This window comes from Sarcophilus harrisii, chromosome 3 (assembly GCF_902635505.1).
Source record: "Sarcophilus harrisii chromosome 3, mSarHar1.11, whole genome shotgun sequence".
Classification (NCBI taxonomy): Eukaryota; Metazoa; Chordata; class Mammalia; order Dasyuromorphia; family Dasyuridae; genus Sarcophilus; species Sarcophilus harrisii.
In genome coordinates this window covers 291,987,259-292,009,505 of record NC_045428.1, presented here as the reverse complement: position 1 = coordinate 292,009,505, position 22,247 = coordinate 291,987,259, and the positions used below count along the sequence as shown (strand labels likewise).

Below are 22,247 nucleotides of genomic sequence, written 5' to 3'. Positions count from 1 at the left end.
TCAATTCTCCAAGAGCCTCCACAGCTGTGGGTCTTAGCATCTGAAGGAGTTGCAGGACAGCCTTTGCTGACCCTAGTATTTGCAGACTGGAAATGTGATAAATTGGAGGCAGAGGGAAGAGGAGAGAGGTCAGACAACTCAACGGCCTCTCAGTCAGAAAGGTAAGGGAACAGCAACTGCCTCTCAGTCAGAGAGGTAAGGGAACAGCTACTGCCTCTCAGTCTCCTTGTATCATCCTCTCACAAGAAGAGATCCATTCTGGGTTGGATCTCCAGCAGTCACTGTCAGGTGGCTCCCATGTATTCCAACACAATCCAGAAGTCCAAATGTTCAGGTTCTCAAGAAGTTCAGTAGGTGGCATACCAGTGCAAAAAATTATGTTCAAACAACATATATACAGTATAACTGGGTGGAGGGGCAACGTCAGAGGAAAAGCTATAAGAAAAAAGAAAAATGGAAAAGTCTTAGGTGAGAAGTGAGAGAAAGTCAGGAAGTTAAGAGAAAGAGATGAGGAGGGAGAGAATTTCAGAAGAATTCTTCTAAATTTGTATCTCAAATGAACAGCATTTCATTCTGTATGATACATTTCTCCAAAAGCTAAAATCACACAACTTTTTTTGACTTCCATATATCACCACTTCTGATTTGCCTAAGTTGCATTTCACATTAGCCTCAGAAAAATATTCATAGAATAAATAAATAAATCTTTTTCAGAATAACTGCACTTTTAACAGGGATATTGATTTAAAAAGCGAACTCATTAAAACCCATACCTAAATAACCATAAGCAGTGTCTTAAATTTGCTTGATTAGATTGGAAATATTTAGACAGTCTAATCATATTTCTTCCATGAATATGGTCTTAGAATAGAAAATATTGGTAGATTTGTAAAATTTGTGAAAATGTACAGATTTTTGTTGCATGTAATTGCCATGAAATGAACTCACCTTGTTAGTTTAGGCAAATCACATATTCCTCTTTGTGTTTATTCTTTCCACTCTCAAAATAAAATTATACAAAGAATTATACCATATAGTTGTGAGTATTTATAGTACAGATTAAAATTGTATATGATAAGAATACATCATATGATCACCAATTACCTCAACATGGTTGGGAATATTCTCTTCCTGGGTTTCTGACTCCATGGGCTTCTTGTTCCTTGGTTTCTGAGAGGAAATATTTTGTGCAGAGCTGTGACTATTTTTATTCTTTATCCTGGAACAATAAGAGAGAGCCCATTTGCTTCAACATATATAGACATTATTACTTCCATCAGAATCATCAGTATGTTCTCCTTTGTTTCAATTTCCTTGGGGTCTCTGGGGGAAGCCTTTGTTTCAGTTCAGTAATTACAAGTATAGTCAGGTGTTGAAGTCCAAATCCTTTATTGTCTCCTTCAAAGTCCTATCTCCTTTCCTGGGGCCCTGTTAACTTTTTTAGAGGCCTATCTCTCTCCTTGGTTCCTAGAGCTTGAGCTCCTGCCTTCTTCTCTGCCCTCTGAATCTCTCCGAATAAATCCTGGCTAAAATTCCTAGCTTTTATGCTCTATACTGATTATAAACCAATCATTATATCTCTAGGAAACCATTATTTGTTGTAGGATTAAATCAACGCTGAACTAAATTTAACCATTGTCTCTTCAATTCCACTTAGTACCTTGTTTCAAGTTCTGGACCATAACAGTATACCACCTCTCTGTCCTTACTCCTGCTCACATGTTGTAACTTACCCTTTTGTGTATATCACCAAGCAGCTAATGAGGATCAATAGGCAAATCAGTGAGGCTATTAGGTATGTATGTGACCTCGACAATGAGTCATTGGAAGTTACTAGAAAATATAAGACATAAATACCATATGTTAATTGCCTTAATTCTCAATATATTGATCTTATTTTGTTTCCTATTTTGTTTAATTTTTTGTTTTACTTTGGTCAATTAAAAGGAAAACTTACCAGTACTTTCCCCTGGGATTTAGGTTTGATTTGCTTTGGGATATTTATTCTGCAAAATTATCTTAAAAGTAAAGAAAACTTTCATAATTTCACCCTGGAGAAGAATCCAGAGTATTGTGTCTTGCTGAATTATTTTCAGTGTTTAAAGTAGTCTATAGTATTTATGTATATGTTATGTATATACACAGACACACACACACAGCTTCATCTTCTGCAGTTCACATTTCTCATACAAGTTTTTTCTCTCCTCTGACACTACTACCACTCTGCTATAAGCCCCAAGTGCCTCCTACTTGTACTACTGCACTTGCTTGCTGGTGGCTCTCCCTGTAAACAGTCTCACTCAACTCCAATCTACCCAACATTCATTTGTCAAAGTGATTAGTCTAAAGTACAGGATTAACTATGTCATCATCATATGAAGACAAACCTGTGACTCCTATTACCTTCAGATTCAAATATATAATTCTTTGTATGTAAATTCCTTCACAAACTTATCCCTTCCTATTTTTCAAAATGTTCTTCCATTTTATTCCTTTCCATGTAATCTGTGATACAGTAACACCTATTTCTTGTTGCTCCTCATACATGACAGTCTTCATATCTCTTCACTGGCTATCCCACATGCCAGAATGCTCGTCTACTTGTCTCCTACTCCTGTTTTCTCTGCCTGCCTTCAAGATTCAGGCAAGTCCCACCTTCTACAAATAGCATTTTTCCAGTCTATTTCACATCCCCTCTTCCCCAGGGCAATCCCCTTAAATCACATCCCTCACTCTACCCCTACCCCTTCTCTTCTGTTTTCTAAACTCTATTTTCCATTCTTTGAAAAGACTGGCAAATGGACTAGAGAGAAAGTGGTAATAGTTAATCATGATTTAAGAAAAAGAATCATTCGCATTCCATTTTTCTTCACAATCCTTAGAATAGAATACATATTACTTCACAAATACTCCCTCTTTTTCTGTTTTATTCAGTTACAAGAGACTCTCAAAAAGTGAGAGTACTAGTCTGTAAAAGTTTGTAATGTAAAAACAAAACACACTGATAAAAATAAAAATAAAATAAGTGAAGGCCTGAAATGTTTTAATTATAAAGTAAGTAGTTGACTGAGAAAGATGGTTTGGCTGCATCCAAGTTGTTTTTGCTTTTCCTCTGATTCTCATTTGTGTTCGGGAGAGGAATGCTGGTAAGACAAGTTTTAGAATGAGGAAATATAGTTATCTATGGATGAGGAGGGATTGAAATAAAATTTAGATTTTAGTGTGTTCACAGTTGAATCAAACATGAAGAAAATGGCAAAAATACATTTTTTAAATTTACACAATTTTTGTAGTTTGAAGTTTTTTATGTTTAAACAAGTCCAGTGATTTTATTAATATGTGGAATTTCCAATGAGAAAGTCTGTGTCTTTTAAATAATATTTTCCTTCTATTATATGTAAAAATAGTTTTTATTTTAATAATGGATTCTTATTTTCAAAATACAAGCAAAATGTATGGAATCTATACCACTCTGCAATAATTTGTAAATGAGACTGTGAGAGATGCTACTCTTTTAAGAATATAACTTGAATGATGACTAAATATAGTTTGGAGACAATGACTAATTGTAGTTTCTGTAATTATGAAAATAGTCCCTCAGACAACTCTTTAGTTACTAGTGGATGGTCCATACAAGAGGAATACATGGAAATACTTATGAATTATTTTTAAGTTTTACAATGATATGCTATTTCTCATATATATTATATATGATATTTCATATATTCATATATATGTGTATACATTTATATATAATTTCTTTATAAATATATTTATCTGCACATGTATATACCCCACATGTTGTTGTTCATTGATTTTCAGTTGCAACTGACTCTTTATGACCCCATTTGGGTTTTTCTGGGAAAAGATAATAGAGTTCTTTGCCATTTCCTTCTCCAGCTCATTTTACAGATGAAGAAACTTAGGCAAACAAGGGAAAGTGCCCAAGTTCATACTATTAGTAAATGTCTGACGCTAAATTTTAACTCATAAAAAGAAATCTTCTTGATCCCAGATCTGGCTCTCTATCCATTGTGTCACCTAGCTGACTTACACACACACACACACACACACACACACACACACACACACACGATGTTATTCCATTTATCTGAAATGTGTAGATCACAACAAATATATTAATTAAAATTTAACCTTACTGGCTTTACTTACATTCTGGTTCCTGAGAAAAATAAACAAGTTCTTTCTTCTTCCTTAGAGGGTGATCCATGACACAGGATGCATTCTGAATTTTCAAGGACCTCACAGCCTCCTTCGAGATATTATACCATTTGGTGACATTAGTTATTCCATCTGGGCTTTGATCAGTGTATTCCTTAGGCAATCCCATCAGCAGCCATTTAGGGGAGAAAGTGATGTGAGGGGCAGGTTTTCCTGCAGCTGAGCAGATGACTATAAGGATTCCCTCAATGGTGGGATGAGGATGGAGCTCAATTCTTAATTCAGATACTTCTAAATGAAACAAAAAGAAAATTCAGAAATGATCTCTGTCCATGTAGCATACAAGTGATTTCAGGCTGGGTCTATAATGGGTTTTGGGAACTCCTAAGTAGCTCAGCAACTTTTCTTTTCAGGGCATTTCCTGGGGGCACTGAATGGTTCAAGAAACTGGCTCCAGTCCTATAGTTAGTGAATAGTGTCAGAGATGGGTAACATGTAAATCCTGTCTCCTAGGCCAGACCTGGATCTATTAAGACTTGCTGCCTTCCATATTGATAGAAGATGGACTGGTGAGATGAGTGTAACATTGAAAGTTCCAATGATTTGCCCACTGTCATCTAATCAGTAAATGGCAGAGATTGGGCTCAAACCCAGGTCTTCCCTACTCCAAAACAGCACTTTCTTAACTATACCATTCTGCAATAATTTGTTACTGAAACTAAATTGTGAGAGATGCTATTGATGAAAAAATTTCATCTGAATGATGTCTAATTGTATTTTGGAGACATTGTATTGTCTGTAACTATAAAAACTGCCCCTCAACAACTCTTTGGTTGCTAGTGGATGTCCACTAGAGGAATGGATGCAAATACTATAACCCCAAATTTTGATATGATGCTTTGAATATATTGATTTCAGTTTTCCTAAGTGTTTGTGTCCATGTACCCTGGGACTCAATGAACTTCTCCACTGAGACTTCAGTAAGCACCTTTATGGAGACTTTAAGTTGATTTCATTTGAGGACAAATAATCTTTGGCTTTGAATATTATGAGAGGAAAAGAAAGTTACTGCAGGTAAAGAAACATTGAGATATGTGTGTGTGTGTGTGTGTGTGTGTGTGTGTGTGTGATGGGGGGAAGCAAGTAGCAGTTTTAATTGAAACGTCTAGTTGATACTTTTGAGCAAGTTTTTACATTGCCTTATTCTTATACTTTATTCAGAGAATTTTTGCTGTTTAAAAATAAGCATTCACCTTTATTAAATACCTTAAATATCTTCATTAAATATCTTTTGTAATCTCTGTCTGCATTTTCTCAACCAAAAATTCTCAGATTATTTTCCAGATCATGATTACATAAATGTGTCAATTTGACATAGAAGATATAGTATAGAATGATGAGAAGTTTAGATTAAGCAATTTCTACATTATCTTCTTTCCTAATATTCTATGACTATAGACCCTGACCTTAAAGGTCAGTATAATAAAGTGTTAGGTATCATGTCTGCCCATCTGTACTCTTTATATCCCCTTCCTGCTTTTAGAACAGTCCTGGTCTTCTACAAAATATTATGGCACAAAGACAGTTTTCCATTTACCTTGTACACTGAAGCACATCTTTCCTCCATAGATACTATTTGGAAAGACATTAAAGAGACATTTGTAACATGCTGCATCTTTCAGGGTCACATTATATATAGTTACACTTGACGATGTCAGTTCTCTATTGCTGTACTGAATCCGTTTGTTATATGGGGGGAGAATTTTCCCACCATGCTGGCTGCTGTATGTTTTTATAGTCTCTGGAATAGACCCTTGGAATTTTTGCCAGGTAATTTGTAGAACATCTGCTGGGATTGTCAGATTACACATCAGAGTCACGTCGTTCCCAAGGAGGGCTATATCAGCACTTTTACTCTTCATTACAAACACAGAATCTGAAACTAAAAAAAAAAAAAAAAAAAAAAAGAAAAAAAAAAGGAAAAGGAAAAAAAATTCAGAATGAACAAAATATAGGCTTGGTAAGATAGTAGAAAGAACACTGAGTAGATCATATGACCAACAATTGAGGATTAGACATCTTCTCTGATCCTCAAAATCTCTCAAACCTCTCCTGGAAAGAAATTATTGTCAAAGTGAAACCTCTATTTTTTTGGGGAACCTTGGTTCCAATTATAAGAAAAATTTAAAATTATAAATTAAATAAATTTTTTTGATAATTTTAAAATGCCTAATTTGGGATATTAAAAATTTAAAAAAATTTTTTAAGAAAAAAAGGCTTAAAATTTTTTTCAAAAAGTTTAGAGGTAAATTTTTTTTTTCCTGTTTTCTCCTGATTCTTTAAAAAGTAATAAGAAATTAATTGAAACAAATTAAAAATTGGCAAAATTTTATAAAAAATAATCAAATTTTTTTTAAAAATTTATTTTGAATATCTTTTATGAAATTTTGATATTTAAGGGTTTTTTTTGGTTTAAAAAAAAAAAAAGTTTTTCCCTTTTTTTAAAAAAACAAAACCAACCATTGTTTGTTTTGGTTTGATTTAAAATTTTTAATAATCTTTGAAATTAATTAGAAGTTGATTTAAGGAATTTGAAAACGAAATTCGGCAAAGTGTTTAAGAAAAAACTTAAAAAATAAAAAAAGTTAAAAATTTTTAGTAAAATTTTAACTAAATTAAAAGAAAACTTTTTTTTTAACTTAAAAATTTTGAAGTTTGGAAAAAATTTGACTTTTTTAGTTTTTTAAATTAAAATTTTTAAAATATATTAAAATTAAAAATTTAATAGGAAAAAAATTTTTTTTTGGAAAATGGGAAATATAAAATCTTAAAAATGGGGGAATTCATTAAATTTTGTTATTTTTTAAAAAATTTTAAATCATTAAATTTCCCAATTTTTTTTTTTAAATTAAATTTAAACTTTTTTCTCCCTTTTAGTTTTCAGAAAAAAATCTTTCTTTTACATCATTTTTTTAACTAAACCCCCAAAAAAGAAATTTAGAAAAGGGGTTTTATTATTTACTCGTTGTTTGGTTTGGTAATGTATTTAGAAATTTCAAATCCTTTAAAAAGGAAAAAATATTCCCAATTACTGGTTTGGAAAACCCATAGACTTTAAAATTTTAATGAAAGGATTACTGTAATCCAGAATTTGTGGGAAACAAGATAAAATGCTTCCATTCATTTTACTTTTAAAAAGGGGGAAACTAACAAAATTGAGTTATTTAAATTTTAAATATTTTCAAAACGGGAAGAATAAGAAAAACCCTCAATTTTCTTATTCTATTTTTTTTTTTTTTTCTAAATTAAAATTATAAGGAAAAGCTTTTAGAATTTATTTGAAATGGATTTTCAGGAAAAAAAAAGATTTTATTTTTTTTTTGTTTGTCCTAATTAAATTTTTTTAAATTGCTTTAACCAACTTTTTTTTTTTTTAAAGGATCCCAGTTTGATATCAAAATCCAACCAAATCCATGATCCATAAAATTTTCCCCCGGTTCTCTGGAACGGGAGTACAAAGTAGACTTTTCCAATTTAACCTCTTTTTCTTTAAATTATTCTACCTTTTAATGGTCAATAAAATTCTTTTTATTTTGGGCCTTAATAAGTTGGGAAAAATTTTTATTTTTTTAGAATTTCCTTTAAATAATTATTAAAAAAACAAAATTTAAATTTTTTATTTAATATTGGAAATCTAATTTAAAAAAAAATATTTAACTTTGAAATTTTATAAAATTTAGTTTTTAAAAATTGGGGTAAGTTTGATGAAAAAAATTGGGTTCTATTATTATTTAAGAAAATTTAAATTTTGGTTTTAAAAAGGGAAGCAAATTAACTGTTTTACAATAGGAAAAAAAATTTTTTGGAAATTTTATTGAATTAATTTTGACCAATCTAAAAAATATTTTAAAATTAATTAATCTGAAATTTTAAATTATAATGTATTTATATTCTAAAACTTTAAAATTAATTATTTTCAATTTTTAATAATTATTTTGTTTTGGGTATCTTGAAAATAATTTTTTTTAGAAAATTTCTTTAGAAAATTATCTAGAAGGGGAAGAATTAAAAAAAAAAAAGAACAACTAACAATATTTTTTATTAATTTTATAAAGGTTGTAAAAAAGGTATTATTGCCCTAAAATTTATTTATTTTGTTTTGATTTTTAAAATTTATTTGTTAATCAAAAATTAAACTTTATTAAATTTTATTTTTTTTTAGTGGTTCCCTTTAATTGAATTTAAATAAATTTTAAAATTTTAAATTCAAATTTTTTTAAATAAATCTCAAATTTGAAAAAAACAATTTTAATTGCTCAGCCTAATTTTTTAAAAGGGGTTTCCACCCAAGTTAAGGGAGAAAAAATCATTAAATTAATTTAAGAATTGGTAAAATTTTTTTTTTGAAAAGGAAATTTTTGTAATTAATAAATTAAAAACTAAAAAAATGAAATTTTTTTGATTCCCTTTGAATTTAGGGAAGAAAACATCTATTGGAAAAAATGAAAATGTATAAATTTAAAGGAAATTTAATTTTTATTTTCTGGTAACAATTTTTATATTTTTATTTTTGTAATCTAGTTTTTAAGGAAACCTTAAAATTCTAAAAGGCCTTTCCCAACAATTTTGGCATTTTAATTTTCTTTCTGTAATAAATTTTAAAATTTAAAATTTTATTTTTCCCCTCATTTCCCCCTTAAGAGGGAAGAATTAAAACAGAACGAACAGGTTTATATTTTATAAATGGGTTTTGTAAAATTGTGAATACAAAATTAAAGGGTCCGAATTTTTGTGGGCGTTTTTTTTTTTTTAAAAACCGTTTAAATCTTAAATTTTGAGGGCGTTTTATAAAAATTTCAAATTTCTTGGGTTGGGGTAAAGATTTTCTTTTTTTATAATTAAAGTTCTGTTTTAACAAAGAAATAATTTAAATTTGTTGACCTTTCTCTCTTTCCCTAAAGGAGGAACTTGGTTTTTTGGGCCAGGGAGTTATAATTTAGATTTGAATCCAAAGAAAATGGACACTTTTCTTAAATTGGAAAATGGGGAATTATATTTAAATAAATTTGAACCTTATACCAACGTTTAAAAAATTATAAAAAATTTTAAAAAGTGTATAACTTACCCTCTAACTATTTGTTTTTCGGGTTAACTAGACCCCAAAATTTTTCCTTTAATTCCCTGGGGGAAATTGGACTTAAAAACCAAAATTTTTTTCAAAAAAATTGGTTCTCTTTAATTTTTAAAGAAAAACCGGGTTTTAAAAAAAAAGGCAGGTTTTTAATTTTAAAAAAAGGTTTTTAGAAAATTTTAAAGTTTTAAAAAATTTATATTAAATTATTTGTATAAAATCAAAGAAAAAAAAAAAAAAGGGGTTTTTATTTAAAAAAAGGAATTAATTATTTTAACTTTTTTAATGACTAAATTTTGTTTTTTTGGGTTTCTAAAAGTTTAATTTCAAAGAGGGTTTTATATTTTCCTAAATCAAGTTTAAATAATGAAAAATTAAAAATTTTGATTTGAGGTTTTAAATTTAAAAATAAAAAAAAAATTTATTTAGAAAATAATTTTTTCCCAATTATTATAAACTCAAAAAAAAAAAAAAAAAATTTTTAATTAAAAAAAAAAAAAGAAATAAATTTTTTAAAAAAAAAAACAATTTTAAAAGAATTAATATAAAAATTTTAAATTATTTAAACTCAAATCATGGTTAAAAAAAAAACCAAAAAAAAAAAAACCCAGGAAAAGGAAAAGGGGGAAAAAAAAAATAAAAAAATTTTTACCCCCAAAATCAAGAAAAATAATTCTTAAAATTCAAGAGTCAAAAAGAAAAAACTTTAAAAATAAGGTTATTTTTTTTTAAAAGGTTTTAAAAATTTTCCAAAAAAAACAATAAAAAATTATTTCTTTTAAATTAAAAAGAAATACAAAGGGAAAAAATTACAAAAAATAAAAAAATTAAGAATTTTTTAAAAGAAAGGTGCAAATAAAAAAAAAAAAAAAAAATTTTAATTTAAATTCCTTTTTTGAAAGGAAAAATCCTTTCCCTTTGGTTTTTAATTTTTCTTTTTTTTTAAAAAAAATTTTTTCCTTTTGTTAAAAGGTCACTTTTCTTATTAAAAAAACTTTCCCTTCTTTAGTTTTAAAAAATAAAAAAAATAAAAACCTATAAGGAATCTTTAAAAAATTATTTTCCCCAAAAAAATTTTAATAATTTAAAAAAAAGGGGATAAAACCTGAATAGTTGGATTTTTTAAAATTTTTAAAAGAAAAAATTTTTAAAACCGCTTATTTCCCTTTTAAACAATAAATCAACTTTAAAATTTTCCTAAGAGAAAGTTAAGGATATCTGTTGAATAGTTTTTCCCCTTCCTTGGAGGGAACCTGGGTTCCTTAAATTGAAAATAAATTTTAAATTTTTTTAAAATTAACCTTCAATTTTCCTTCCCTGAAAAAAGGAGCCGCCTTTTCCCGTTTTTAAAAATTTTAAAAAAAAAAAGGAAATAAACCAGGTTGAAGCAGAGAGACTTTTTCTTTCTCGGGCACTATTTTTAAAAAAAATTTAAATTGTTTGGTTTGGGTTTGGGGTTTAATTCCCGGGGAAAACAAAATTTCAAATATTTAAATAAAATAAAATTTTTACAGAATTTTAAAAAAAAAAACCAAAGGGGGCCAGTAAGAAAATTTTAAAAAATGTTTTAGTTTTAAAAATCACTTCATTTTAATGAGAAAAAAATGTTGAGAAAGGAAAAGATTGAGATTTTGTTTATTTAAAACCAATTTGGGTATTTTTGAAAATTAAAAAGTTTCCTTTTTCCATTTGTTATATTTTATAAGTTAAAAAGATCTGGTCAAATTAAATTTCCCCTTTTTTTGGAAAGAGGAAAGCAGGAGAAAATAAGGGGGGTTGAAAAATTTTTAAAAAGATTGAAAACCCAAGGGAAAAAAATTTTTTTTTTAAAATTAACGAGAAAATTTTAATTTTTAAACAATATCTTTTATCTTTGGCTTTTTGAATCCTTTTTTTCATGAATTTGGGTTCAAAGAAACCTTTAAAGAACTTTAAATTATTTGAAAATTAAATAAAATAAAAATGCAAAATGTTTTTATTATTTAAATATTAAAAATTTTAAAATAAAAAAACCCTTATTAAAAGATTTTTTTAAAGTTTAACTACAAAAAGGGGGGGTTTTAAAATTGAAAAAAGGAAAAAATTTTTTTTAAATTTTTTTTAAATTTCCTTTTTAATTTCAAAAAAAAAGAAAATTTAAAAAAAAAAGACTCTTTCTTTAAAAAATTTTTTTAAATAATTTTTAAATTTTTTATTTAAAAAATAAAAAAAAAAAAGGGGAAAAAAAAAAACAAAAAAATTATTTTCCCTCGGGAAAAAATTAAAAATTTAAATTTAAAAATTTTAAAAATTAAAAAATTATATATTTTTTAAAATTTTTTTTTTTACATTTTTTTTTTTTTTTTTTTTTTTACCTTTTTATTTCCCAGCCCCAAAAGGTTAAATTTAAAATTTATTAAATAAAATTTTAATTTTATTATTTTTTGGGTTTGGGTTTTTGGTTTTGTTTTTTTTTTTATATTTTTTTTTTTTTAAAAATTTAAAATAATATTTAACAATTTAAAATGGAAATGTTTAAAATTTAAGGATGACATTATTTTTAACAATTAATTTTAAAATTTTAAACCAAATATTAAATGCCATTTTTTTTAAAATTTTTTTAATTTTTATATTTGGGATTCCTATTTTTTTTTTATTTAAATTTTTCCCTTTCTTTCCCTTAACCTTTTAATGGACTCTTCCTTTTTCCCTCCCCTTTTCCCTTTTTTTTCCTTTTCCAAAACCCTTTCCCTGAAAATTTCCTTTTTTCCCCTCCCCTTTTTCCCTAATCCCCTTTTTTTTAATTTTTATTAATTAATTTTATATTTTTTAATTATTTTATTTTATATAATTTTAAAAATTTTTTGAAATTTTGGAGTTTTGGTTTTCAGAATTTTTCATTTTTTTTTTTAATTCTTCCCCCTGCCTTTTTTCCCCTTTTTTTTTTTAAAATTTTGCTTTTTTTTAAAAAAGTTTTCCCTTTTTCTTTTGAACACCATTTTGATGTCAATTTGAAAATATGGTTTAATTTTTTCATGTAAAAAAAAGACAATTTGTCTTTTGTTGAATATTTACAATTTTGGGTGTTCCCATGTTAAATTTTTTACAATCGGGTTTGGTTGGACAAAGTTCGAAAATTTTCCTTACTGAATGTCCATTTTTGTTTAATATTAGTTAATTTTGGATATATATTTTTATTTTTTAACTTTTCATTTTGATGTAATTATTCCAGGACCTGGTCCTTTTTAACTACTGCTAAACTTAAACTAATTATATCCAGAATATTTAAATTTTTTTATTTTGATTTTTTTTTTTTTCTTTGGGTTTAAAAATTTAGAATAATATTCCAAAGTGTTTTCTTTGTAAATTCTTTGAGGTGGTGATTAGGGGTTTTTCTATTTTTTTTCCCTATGTGGTTCACTTAGGACAATTTTCCGGGTTATTTTTGTATTTTAATCAAAGTTTCTTTTATATTTGATCATAACTTTTATATTTTAATTTTTTTGACTGTTCTCCAGATCAGTTGTTTTTTTCTAAGATGTTTCATTCTCTTATTTTTTTTTTTAAATTTTTTCTTTTCTATTTCTTCTTCCTTTCTTATCTTTAAGCTTCCCTTCCAATTTCATTTTAAAAATTATTTTTTCTTAAGACTCTATTCCTTTCCAGTGGGTTAACATTTTTTCCAATCTTTTTTTCCTTGGATTTTATTATTTTAATTTTTTTTTTTTTCTTAATTTTATTTGATTTTAAAGTCTTTTTGGTCTTTTAAAATTTTTTAGGAGAAATTTTTATTAGTTTGACAAACAAGGGGCTTTTTTTCTTTAGGTTTTTTTCCCCAGTCTTCCTTATTCCCTTTAAGTTCTTTATGGTTGGTTCTTTCCCCATTTTTTTTTTAAAGTGAAAGTATTGTGTAACTACCTTTAACCCGGGGTTTGGGGAAGGAGTCTTGGCTCACTTCAGCTCTCCTTAAACCAAGGACCCCTCCTGCTGGAAACCCAAGCTTCCCTGCCCATTTTTCTGCATCCCAGTTTCTGATTCCTTCATTCAGGGCCAGCTTTTTTTTTTTTAATTTTTATTTAATGCCTTTTATTAGGTAAACTTGGTTTTAAGCTTAAAATTGCCAACCCTTGTTCCTTTTTCCCTTTCTTAACCCTCCCTTGTCGGTACCAGGGTTTAAAATTTTAAAATAAATTTGTTTTTAAATTAATGCCCCATTATTTTGTTTTCCCACAAAAAAGAATAATCTTTATTGACTTAAACTTTGAAGAAATCAAAAATCGGTGTAAAATAGGGATTAAATTCTTTAATGGTTTTTGTATCTCCCAAAGAGTTCTTTTTGGGAAGTTGTTCTTCATTTGTCCATTAAAATAGGTTTTGTTGTAATGGTTTCACAGAATTATATCCAATTTGGAAGATAAAAGATTGGTTGGCCCCTGCTTTGTGTAATTAGGTTTTGAAATCATTGTTGGCTTTTTAAGAAAAATTTCCAAATTTTTTATACCAAAATTTATAAAGCCTTTAATGATGGAATATTCAGTTTCCTTCTAAACCTTTTCAAAACTTTAAAAATTTGACCTTTCAGGTCCCCCTTCTTTATAACTTTTGGTAATCCCTTAAACCATGGATAAAGGGAAAAATAAAAGGATAATTTTGGTGTCCAAAATTTTTTAAAATGGTTTATTCTTAAATCCACCAAAAAATCAATGTTTTTCCCACATCCCCTCCAAAACTATTTTTTTTTTCTTTAAAAATTTCAATTTTAAGTTATCTTTTTTAATTTGCTTTTCTATTAATAATGATTGGAATTTTTCATTGCTAAAATTTTCCTTTCTTATTGAAATTGTCTGTTCATACCTTTACATTTTCCAAATTGGGAGAATCGATTTTTTTTAAATTAGAACCAATTTTTGGAAATGGTTTAAAGAATTATGTAAAAATTTTTCCCATTTATTGCTTCCCTTCTAATCTTTCTGGGTTTGTTTGTTTGTACAAACTTTTCATTTTGGTTAATCAAATTTTCTTTTTATGAAAACCCTAGTTCTGTTTTGGTCAAAAGCCTTCCCCTTCCACAGGTCAGGTAAACTTCCTATGTTCCCCTTTTTTTTTAATAATTTTTCTTTAGCCCAGGATGAACCCCATTTTGATTTTTGGGTTACGGGTTTATGGTAATCCTAGTTTCTGCCATATTATTTCAATTTTCCCAGCAATTTTATCAAACAGTAAGTTCTTATCCCAAAAGCTGGGATTTTGGGGTTTTAACAAAATAAATTTTGCCCAATTTGTTGACTTTTTTCCCCCTTGGAACTTTAACCTATTAATGATAAAATCTTTCCCCTTAGCCAATCCAAAATTTTGGTCTGCTGCCAAAAAATTTTAACTGGTAAGTTTGCCACCACATTTGTTTTTTTTTTAATCTTTGGAAATTTTTATTTTTTTTTCCAAAACTTTTTTTATTTTTCATCTTTGTTTTTTGGGTTTATTGGTAAAGGCAAAAATAAATATTGTTTAGGAAAGTCTCTTTAATATTTCCGCCCACCAAGGCATTTAATATTTTCCAATTGGAGATCAGGACTTTAATTTTGTGAAAAGGGTGTAATTTTGCTCATAAATTTCAATTTCCTTGGAGATAGATTCCAAAATTTTTAAATCGTAGACAAAGGAATTTCCGTAACCTGACTTTATTTTTAGGTATTAAGAATGCTAGGACTTGGGGTTTATTTAAAAAAACTTTGTTTTTGGTTATTTTAATAACTTTTTCAAATTTGGGGTTTCAAAGTTCACAGTCAGGCAAAAGTGAAATTTTTATTCTATTTTTTTAATTCTTTAGCTCTTATTGCTTACTAAATTTTTTTTTTTTAATTTGGGATGTGGCAACCTTGTTTCACTCCAAATCTTATGGGAATGGTTGTTTTCTCCAAATTGATCTTCTGTGGTTTTAAATGTCTGTATTATTTTAAAAAAGTTTTATTCCTAACCTGTGTTTTTTGTGGATGTTGGATTTTTCAAAGGAGGCAAGGTTATTGTCTTGACTTCTATCCACATTTCTGTCTACATTATGTTTAACAGCTAATGGTGGAATGTTGTAAGCCTATATTTTGGCCAGGGAAAATCTCCCCATACTTGTATTTTCATCTTCCAGGCTTCCCTACTGCAAAAAGTTGTGAAAAGTCTCAGAAAAGACTTTCAGTTTTTATTGCCTGGTCTCTGAAGAACAGAATCCTCTCTCATATTTGAACCTCTTTAGTACTTCCACAAGGCCAGCTAAGTGATCCCACAGTGCACAGAGGACTGGACCTAGAGTCAGGAGACATCTCCCTGAGTTCAAATCTGGCCTCGGACACGTACTAGCTATGTGAGTCTGGCTAAGTCACTTAATTATATTTGCTTCAGTTTCCTCATCTGTAAAATGAACTGGAGAAATGACAAAACATTCCAACATCTTTGCTGAGAAAACCTCAAACAGGATCTGAGAGTCACGCCCAACTGAAACAATTGGACAGCAATAAGAGTACTTTCACAGGGTAGCTAGGCTGGCAAAGTGGAGAAAGCTCTGAACTTGGAGCCAGGTGATGCTTGAAGAGGACTGAAATGACCTCATTATTTTAGGGCCAGTTTATAGTGTATCCATCTGTGGCTAATCATATCAATATGGGCTCAAAAGGTTCTACTACAGGTCAGGCACAAATAGCCCATGTGAATATTTTGAGTATAAACATCTCTAAATTTGTTTTCTCACATTTCTTATGAGCCACTGAAATTCTGCTTTGCTCATAAACACGGTGCCTTTTTGGCAGGCCTGGCATGGTGGGCACCCTGTGCCAGTGTCTCCCATGCCATGCAATCAAGTCTAAAGTTCTTCTCACCCCCATGTGAGCACTTGCCTTGTGCAAGTTCTTCATAAAATAGTCTTTTGCTGAAATATTTTTGGCATCCAAATAAAGTGGCCAGTCTAGAGCTGTGCTCTTTGCAGTTTGAGTGTTTGGCAGTTCAGCTTAAGAAAGGACTTCAGTGTCAATATCTTCTCTTGCCAGGTGAACTTCTGAATCTTCCTAAGACATTTCAAATGGGAGCTGTTCAGCTTTCTGGCCTGGGGCTGTTAGTCTGTCCTGATATCACAGGATACAACAAGGAAGTCGGCAGAACAGTCTATAGATCTTCCGTTGGATAAACAGTCTAATATCTCTTCTCTCCAACACTTTTCTTAGAAGCCTCCCAAACACTGAGCTATTTCTGCCAATGAGGACATCAGTCTCATCATTTATGTGTATTTCCCTGGGAAGTATTCTGCCAGGGGAAGTGACCCTATCCACAGTATACAAAATTCTCCATTCACTGTAACTGCTGGTTCTGCATAGAGATTGTGGTGCTGGCTGATAGAGAACCCATGTTTTCTTCATGTTATTGTTGGATAAACTGAGTGAAGACCTCTCATAAGAAGGTGGCCTTGACCTATATCCTCATTATAACTTGAAACTTTGATATAACAAGTTATGCTGTAGCCAAATGTGGCAGATGTTTGCTTATCATAGATAAACATACATTTCCTCCTATTGCCCCTGTCCTTTTTGCACATTATCATTAAGTTCCTGATATGGTTAAAAAAAATTGTGTAATTAAATAATTTTCTTTGTCTCTTGGGTAATTTTCTGCATTTAAAATGGGATCCTGGGGGTGGGGTTTCCATGGTAAGTGGGAATTGCCCTTTTTTGGGAGATAAATCCTTTTTGCTTTCCTATTTTGAGAGCCTCTGCTTTTAATTTGGGAAAGGGTAGCTGCCTCACACAGGCTAAAATTTATACAAGCAGCAGAGACTCAGAGAAACTCAGCCTCAGAGGTTGCATTCACTGTTGAATCATCTGTGAACAAAAATCACACATAAACTCTCCCTCTATTTGAGTCTTTGCCTGTAGCCTTTTTGAGTTAAATCATTTGTTGACAACTTAGTAGTTGAATCTTGATGTCATTTTTGTCTTCATTGAAGGGATCTAAAAATATCCACAGCATATCATTTATTTATGAATTAAGGTGGTTGGAACTCTGTAGGGCTGCATTCATTCTGTTCCCATGTCACATACGAGGTATCATTATCCTATTTATATGGAGTTGCACATGCATGAGTAAATCTATAATCACAAGCTAGTTATAATAGAATTTCCAGATTGTTTACATGATATCCTAACTATATCAATGATTGTTCCATTAAGTTTAGTTCTTGTTTTAACCCATTATCAATATTACTTTGTTTTTGAGAGTTTGTAATACATTTTTTGCTAATGGATTTGCAAATTGATTTGTCTGAACAGATTTTGTTAAAGCTTTAGCTGAAACGGCAAGAGATGTGGTAATAGGTATAGTTGCTAGGACTCCACAAACGAGTAACCCAACAAATCTCCTTTTCCTACATCTATTGTTTTCTAATTATCTTCTGATGTTATCCCAAGCCTGTTTGCCTGCTGCCTATACCAATCATGATTATTCTTAGTAGGCACCATCACACAGGATGGGTATTCATTAATAAGAACCATAGGTAGTGAATTTGGAGTGAGACACTGGCTCAAAACACAATTGTAACATTTTACAATATATCTTTCTCACACCTTTCTAATTTGGATTCCGTGCCATTTCTAAAAATGGTATCTGGAGTTAGGAATATCTCTGGATATTCTAAACATGCCTTTACAGTCTATCTTTGATAGGTCTGACACATTGTAGAATCTCAGATCTGAGATGTAAAAATTTCCCCCATAGTTGCCATCATTCTCAATAAGTTTTCATAAACTATCCCTTCCCTGGAGTAAATGATATCTTCCACAAACATTCCTATAGAAGCTTCTGTACCTGATCCTGACCAAGAAAACAAATGATCAGAAGCTGTTTGCGTGGTCATGAAACATTTGTTCCAGGGGGGAAAGGTTGTTTTTTGCCATAAAGATTGATTGATTTTAGGATATAAGGGGTATCTAGATTTTGAAATCTTCTCATCATTATCTATGAAATTAATATTCAATTTAGTAATATTCCACCATTGTGCCACCCTCATAATTTCTATAATCCTTTTTTTATGATATACCAGCTGTTGACAAACAAAAACAAAGTCATCAGTAGTTTCCATAAAATCACTCCCTTTTGATCTATAAAAAACATAAAGGTTTCCTGAGTGTAAACATCTGTATAATATTATTAACATTCTTTGTTTTTGGTATATATGACTTCTGCACTCCTCCTATCAACTTTGACTTAGTAGTTGATACAAATGTCAGTTTATGTGCCTATGTAAATACTCTATGTAAATTTACTATGTAAATAAATGCCTATGTAAGTATTGGAAGATATGCTACAAAAGTCCAATGTGTGTATTCTTTTTGTCCACCTGCCACTTGAATAGGTGAACAATAAGGTGAACAAAGTGAGTAGGCTTTTTCTTCCTTTAGCTCTCCTATGTCTTGGTCACTGTTTTCAGTTTCTCTTCTCCTTTCTCCTTCCGGGCTGCATTCCTAGCTATTGCATTTGATGTGTCAATAAATTCACAGGGTCACACAAATCTTTCTGTATGCAGATCAGTTTTTCAGTGGCATCTGGAAAAATACAAGCATAACCTTGTCCCCATGTTCGTAATTTATCTGGCCCATTCCATTTCCCAGTTTTGGGGTCTTTCAATATTAGTGAAACCCTTTTTGCTATATCATATTTTTATTTTAGAATTTTAAATTGTTTTTGTGCTGGTATACTACCAAATGAATCAGGTGTTAAAAATTTAGAGTATATAGTGCTATTGTTAATCATCTATTGATCCTCCTTTCCCCTTTTTTTCCAAAAAGGTCTTTAGATCTCTATGCTTCCATTCCACAATGGCCTGGACAGTAGGGTTGTAAGGTATTCCAGTAACATGCTGAATAGGGAAGGAGAGGGAAAATTTCTTAAAAAACAATGCTAGTATAAACAGGGCCATTATCTGTCTTTATCATATGTGGAACTCCTAAAAGAGAAAAACAAAACAGCAAGTGATCAATAACCTTAACTGTAAACTCTCCTGTATGGTAGGTAGCAAGTATGAAAGAAGAGAAATTGTCTACAATAACAAGAAGATATTTAAGTCTCTCAAAAGAGGGATAATGGGTTACAAAGAGGGGCCAAACCATGGGGATTTTTAGCTATTGATTTCAAGGAAGGTAAATAAGGATTACAATAAGTACAAGATCAAACTATTTATCTAGTCTGTTCTTTAGTAATATTGAATTGATGACATAGCATTTGTAGAGATTGATGAAATCATGAAGTAGAATTTTGGGCATGAAAAAGAGACATAGTAAGGAGGGTTATGTTAGAAAATCAGCAACAGCTTTCCCTACTGTTATGTCTCCTGGAAGTTCAGTATGTGAGAATATATGCATACAGAAAAAAAGGGCTTTCCTATTTCTTATGACATGTTGCAATTCCTTAAACAATTGATAAATCATTAAATTGCTAGAAAACCTTATTTGGGCTGTATCTGTGTTGTTTACTACATAAACATCATATTTGCTATCAGAAAAAATATTGAGATTTTTGAACAATATGCAATGGCAATAATAATTGCTTATAACTCATTTTGCTCCATTGATTCAAATGGTTTGTGAAAAACATGTTTAGTGGAAGGTTGGATATATAAAGAGGCCAATTGTTTGTTAGTAGCATTTGTAAACACCATAATTGCATCAGTAATTGGATTAATTCTAGTCAAAAGTGGAAATATCCATTGATACTTAGCCATGAATTATAAAATCGGTAGCTGAAAGATGTTATCAATAAGACCTTGATACAGCATCATTAAAATTGCCAATCATTATTCGAAAGCTATAGAAAACTGATCTTTAGAATATGGTTGATGAATTATTTGTAGAACACATCCAGTTAATTGCAATACCCTTTTTAAATCTTTTGAATCAATATCACCACCATCTGGCAGAAAGGCTTTTATGAGACTGTTTTGCCAAGTGTGTACTTGGCAAATTTAACTGGCCTGTGTCTGGTGTATGGCTGCAAAAGGAACGTGGAGAATAGCCCTTACTGATATCTGTATTTATTTTTGTACATTTATTCTGTCCAAATGACAAGAAATTATTGCTCTTTCTACTGCTTGCAACTGATTCTCTGCTTCTTTGGCTAGGTTTCTTTTTGAATTTGTGTTAGGATTTCCTCATAAAATTTCCAATAATTTTGTCCCAAATTTTAAATATGGTTTTATCCAATTAATATACCCCAATAATTTTTGATAATTTAGAATATCTAACTTATTCCTTCTAATTTCTATTTTTTATGGCCTGATTAACAGTTTGCAATTATTTGTCATAAATACGAATACATTGGGGCTAATTACACTTTCTCTGGAGCTATCTTCAATCCATGTTTTTCTAAACTTCCTGTGTGTCCCTTAATACCTGTTGTGCAATATTCCAATAATAATGGGCACATAGAAAGCCACCCATATAATGTACGATATATGCTTCTTTAAATCTGGCTCTGATAGAAGCTATAATTTCTGCCACATAATTTTGACACAGTGGGCTATTTTTCATGTCTTGTGGAAGAACTTTCCACTGAAATCTTAAATAAGGTTCCTTCAAATTTGTGGATGGTAATGAAAATGCAAAATAAGGACAGTCTTCAGATTTTAAAAGAATAGAATAAAACAATCCTTTTATATAAAGGATCCATATTTGCCATTCATAAGCAATCATGCTGGGTAAGGGAAGTCCAAGTTGTAAACTATCCATAAATTCCAGTACTCAGGCTAAAAAAAAGAAAATATCCAGAGCCCAGATTTGTGCCCGGAGGTACCCAGACCAGTAGTATTTTCAAAAACACCCAAAGTTGTGCTCAGAAGCAACCAAAGCAACCTAGAACCAAATTGTGTTCAGAGAACACCCAGATTTAGGCAGAAAAGCATGCAGACTAGTAGTGCTACAGGGTGTCCCTTTCAGCACTTCTCATAGTTGTATGGCTCATCAGCCCAATTTTTTCTGGGGACCCAGATTTGCTAGCAATTAGACCTGACAGAAAACTTACCCTCCAGGGGTTTCAACCAGTTACTCCACAGTGGCCAAAATAGTGGTGTTGGTGGTGAGTTCTTGCTGTGGCTGGAAGTGCTTTCTCCATGGGATTCTGGAAGGAACCCGACGCCAGGCTCCTTAAAAGAGCCCAGATCCAGTCAGTTCAAGGCTTCCCTTAGAGATCTGTTCTCTAATCTTGTTCTCGGTCTCATATCTTGCTGGGGCCTTCAGAAATGTAATGCAGAGAAACTGAGGGAAGACAGAGATTTGGGCTGTTAATATTTTAATAGTGGAGAATTTGGACTAGCCACAGCCAGCTGGCTGGATTGGACTCTTTCTCAAAGCATTCAGCACCCAGCAAGTAATTCAGAGACTTTTAGAGGGCTCCAGCTATCAGGGAAACAAAGGCAAGGGGGCGGGCAGAACACTGGGTGAGTGGAAATTCCAGGAAGGACCATAACTTTTTAATTCTGACAGGTTGGAGGTTGAAAGCAGGAGACAGGAAGTCTGAGACCAGGAGATACCTAAACATTTGAGATAAGTCATGTGGTATTTTATGACTTTTTGGAATGTGAGAGTGGCCAAAGGCCCCTATTCTCTCAGTTCCAAGGGGACAAGGAAGGGGGGGGGTTGCCACCAGGGAAACTAAGGCAGAACAATTCAGGGAAACTGAGGCATTACAGTTCTATATGACCAACTTGCAATTGTTGAATAATTTAATAATTTCTCAAAGGGCCTCCATAGTTTCATTTGTTAGGGATCACTGAGCAACCCATGTCGGTGGCCCTTCTCTCCCTTTAATTTTAGCTACCTGTACTTTCTGATCAGTGACTCCTATGAAAAACTCTGTATGACTACATTCATTCCTTTTAGCAGATATCTCCCCCCTAAATTAATAAGGAGTGTCTGAAGAACATAAGGTTTGA

The 22,247-nt window shown here is 30.6% G+C and overlaps 1 protein-coding gene across 1 annotated transcript in view; it reads right to left on the bottom strand.

Annotated features, from left to right (window-relative positions):
- Nucleotides 1–218: 218 nt before the first annotated feature.
- LOC111720245 (OX-2 membrane glycoprotein-like) overlaps nucleotides 219–22,247 on the bottom strand; it is a 30,096-nt gene continuing 8,067 nt past the window's right edge. The window contains exons 3-7 of the mRNA XM_031961281.1: nucleotides 5,780–6,124; nucleotides 4,174–4,473; nucleotides 1,734–1,833; nucleotides 1,105–1,219; nucleotides 219–435 (exon numbers count right to left, since the gene is read on the bottom strand). Of these exons, the coding sequence (XP_031817141.1) occupies nucleotides 424–435; nucleotides 1,105–1,219; nucleotides 1,734–1,833; nucleotides 4,174–4,473; nucleotides 5,780–6,124 (872 nt within the window). The 3' untranslated portion in view covers nucleotides 219–423. The remainder of the gene's footprint in view (nucleotides 436–1,104; nucleotides 1,220–1,733; nucleotides 1,834–4,173; nucleotides 4,474–5,779; nucleotides 6,125–22,247) is intronic.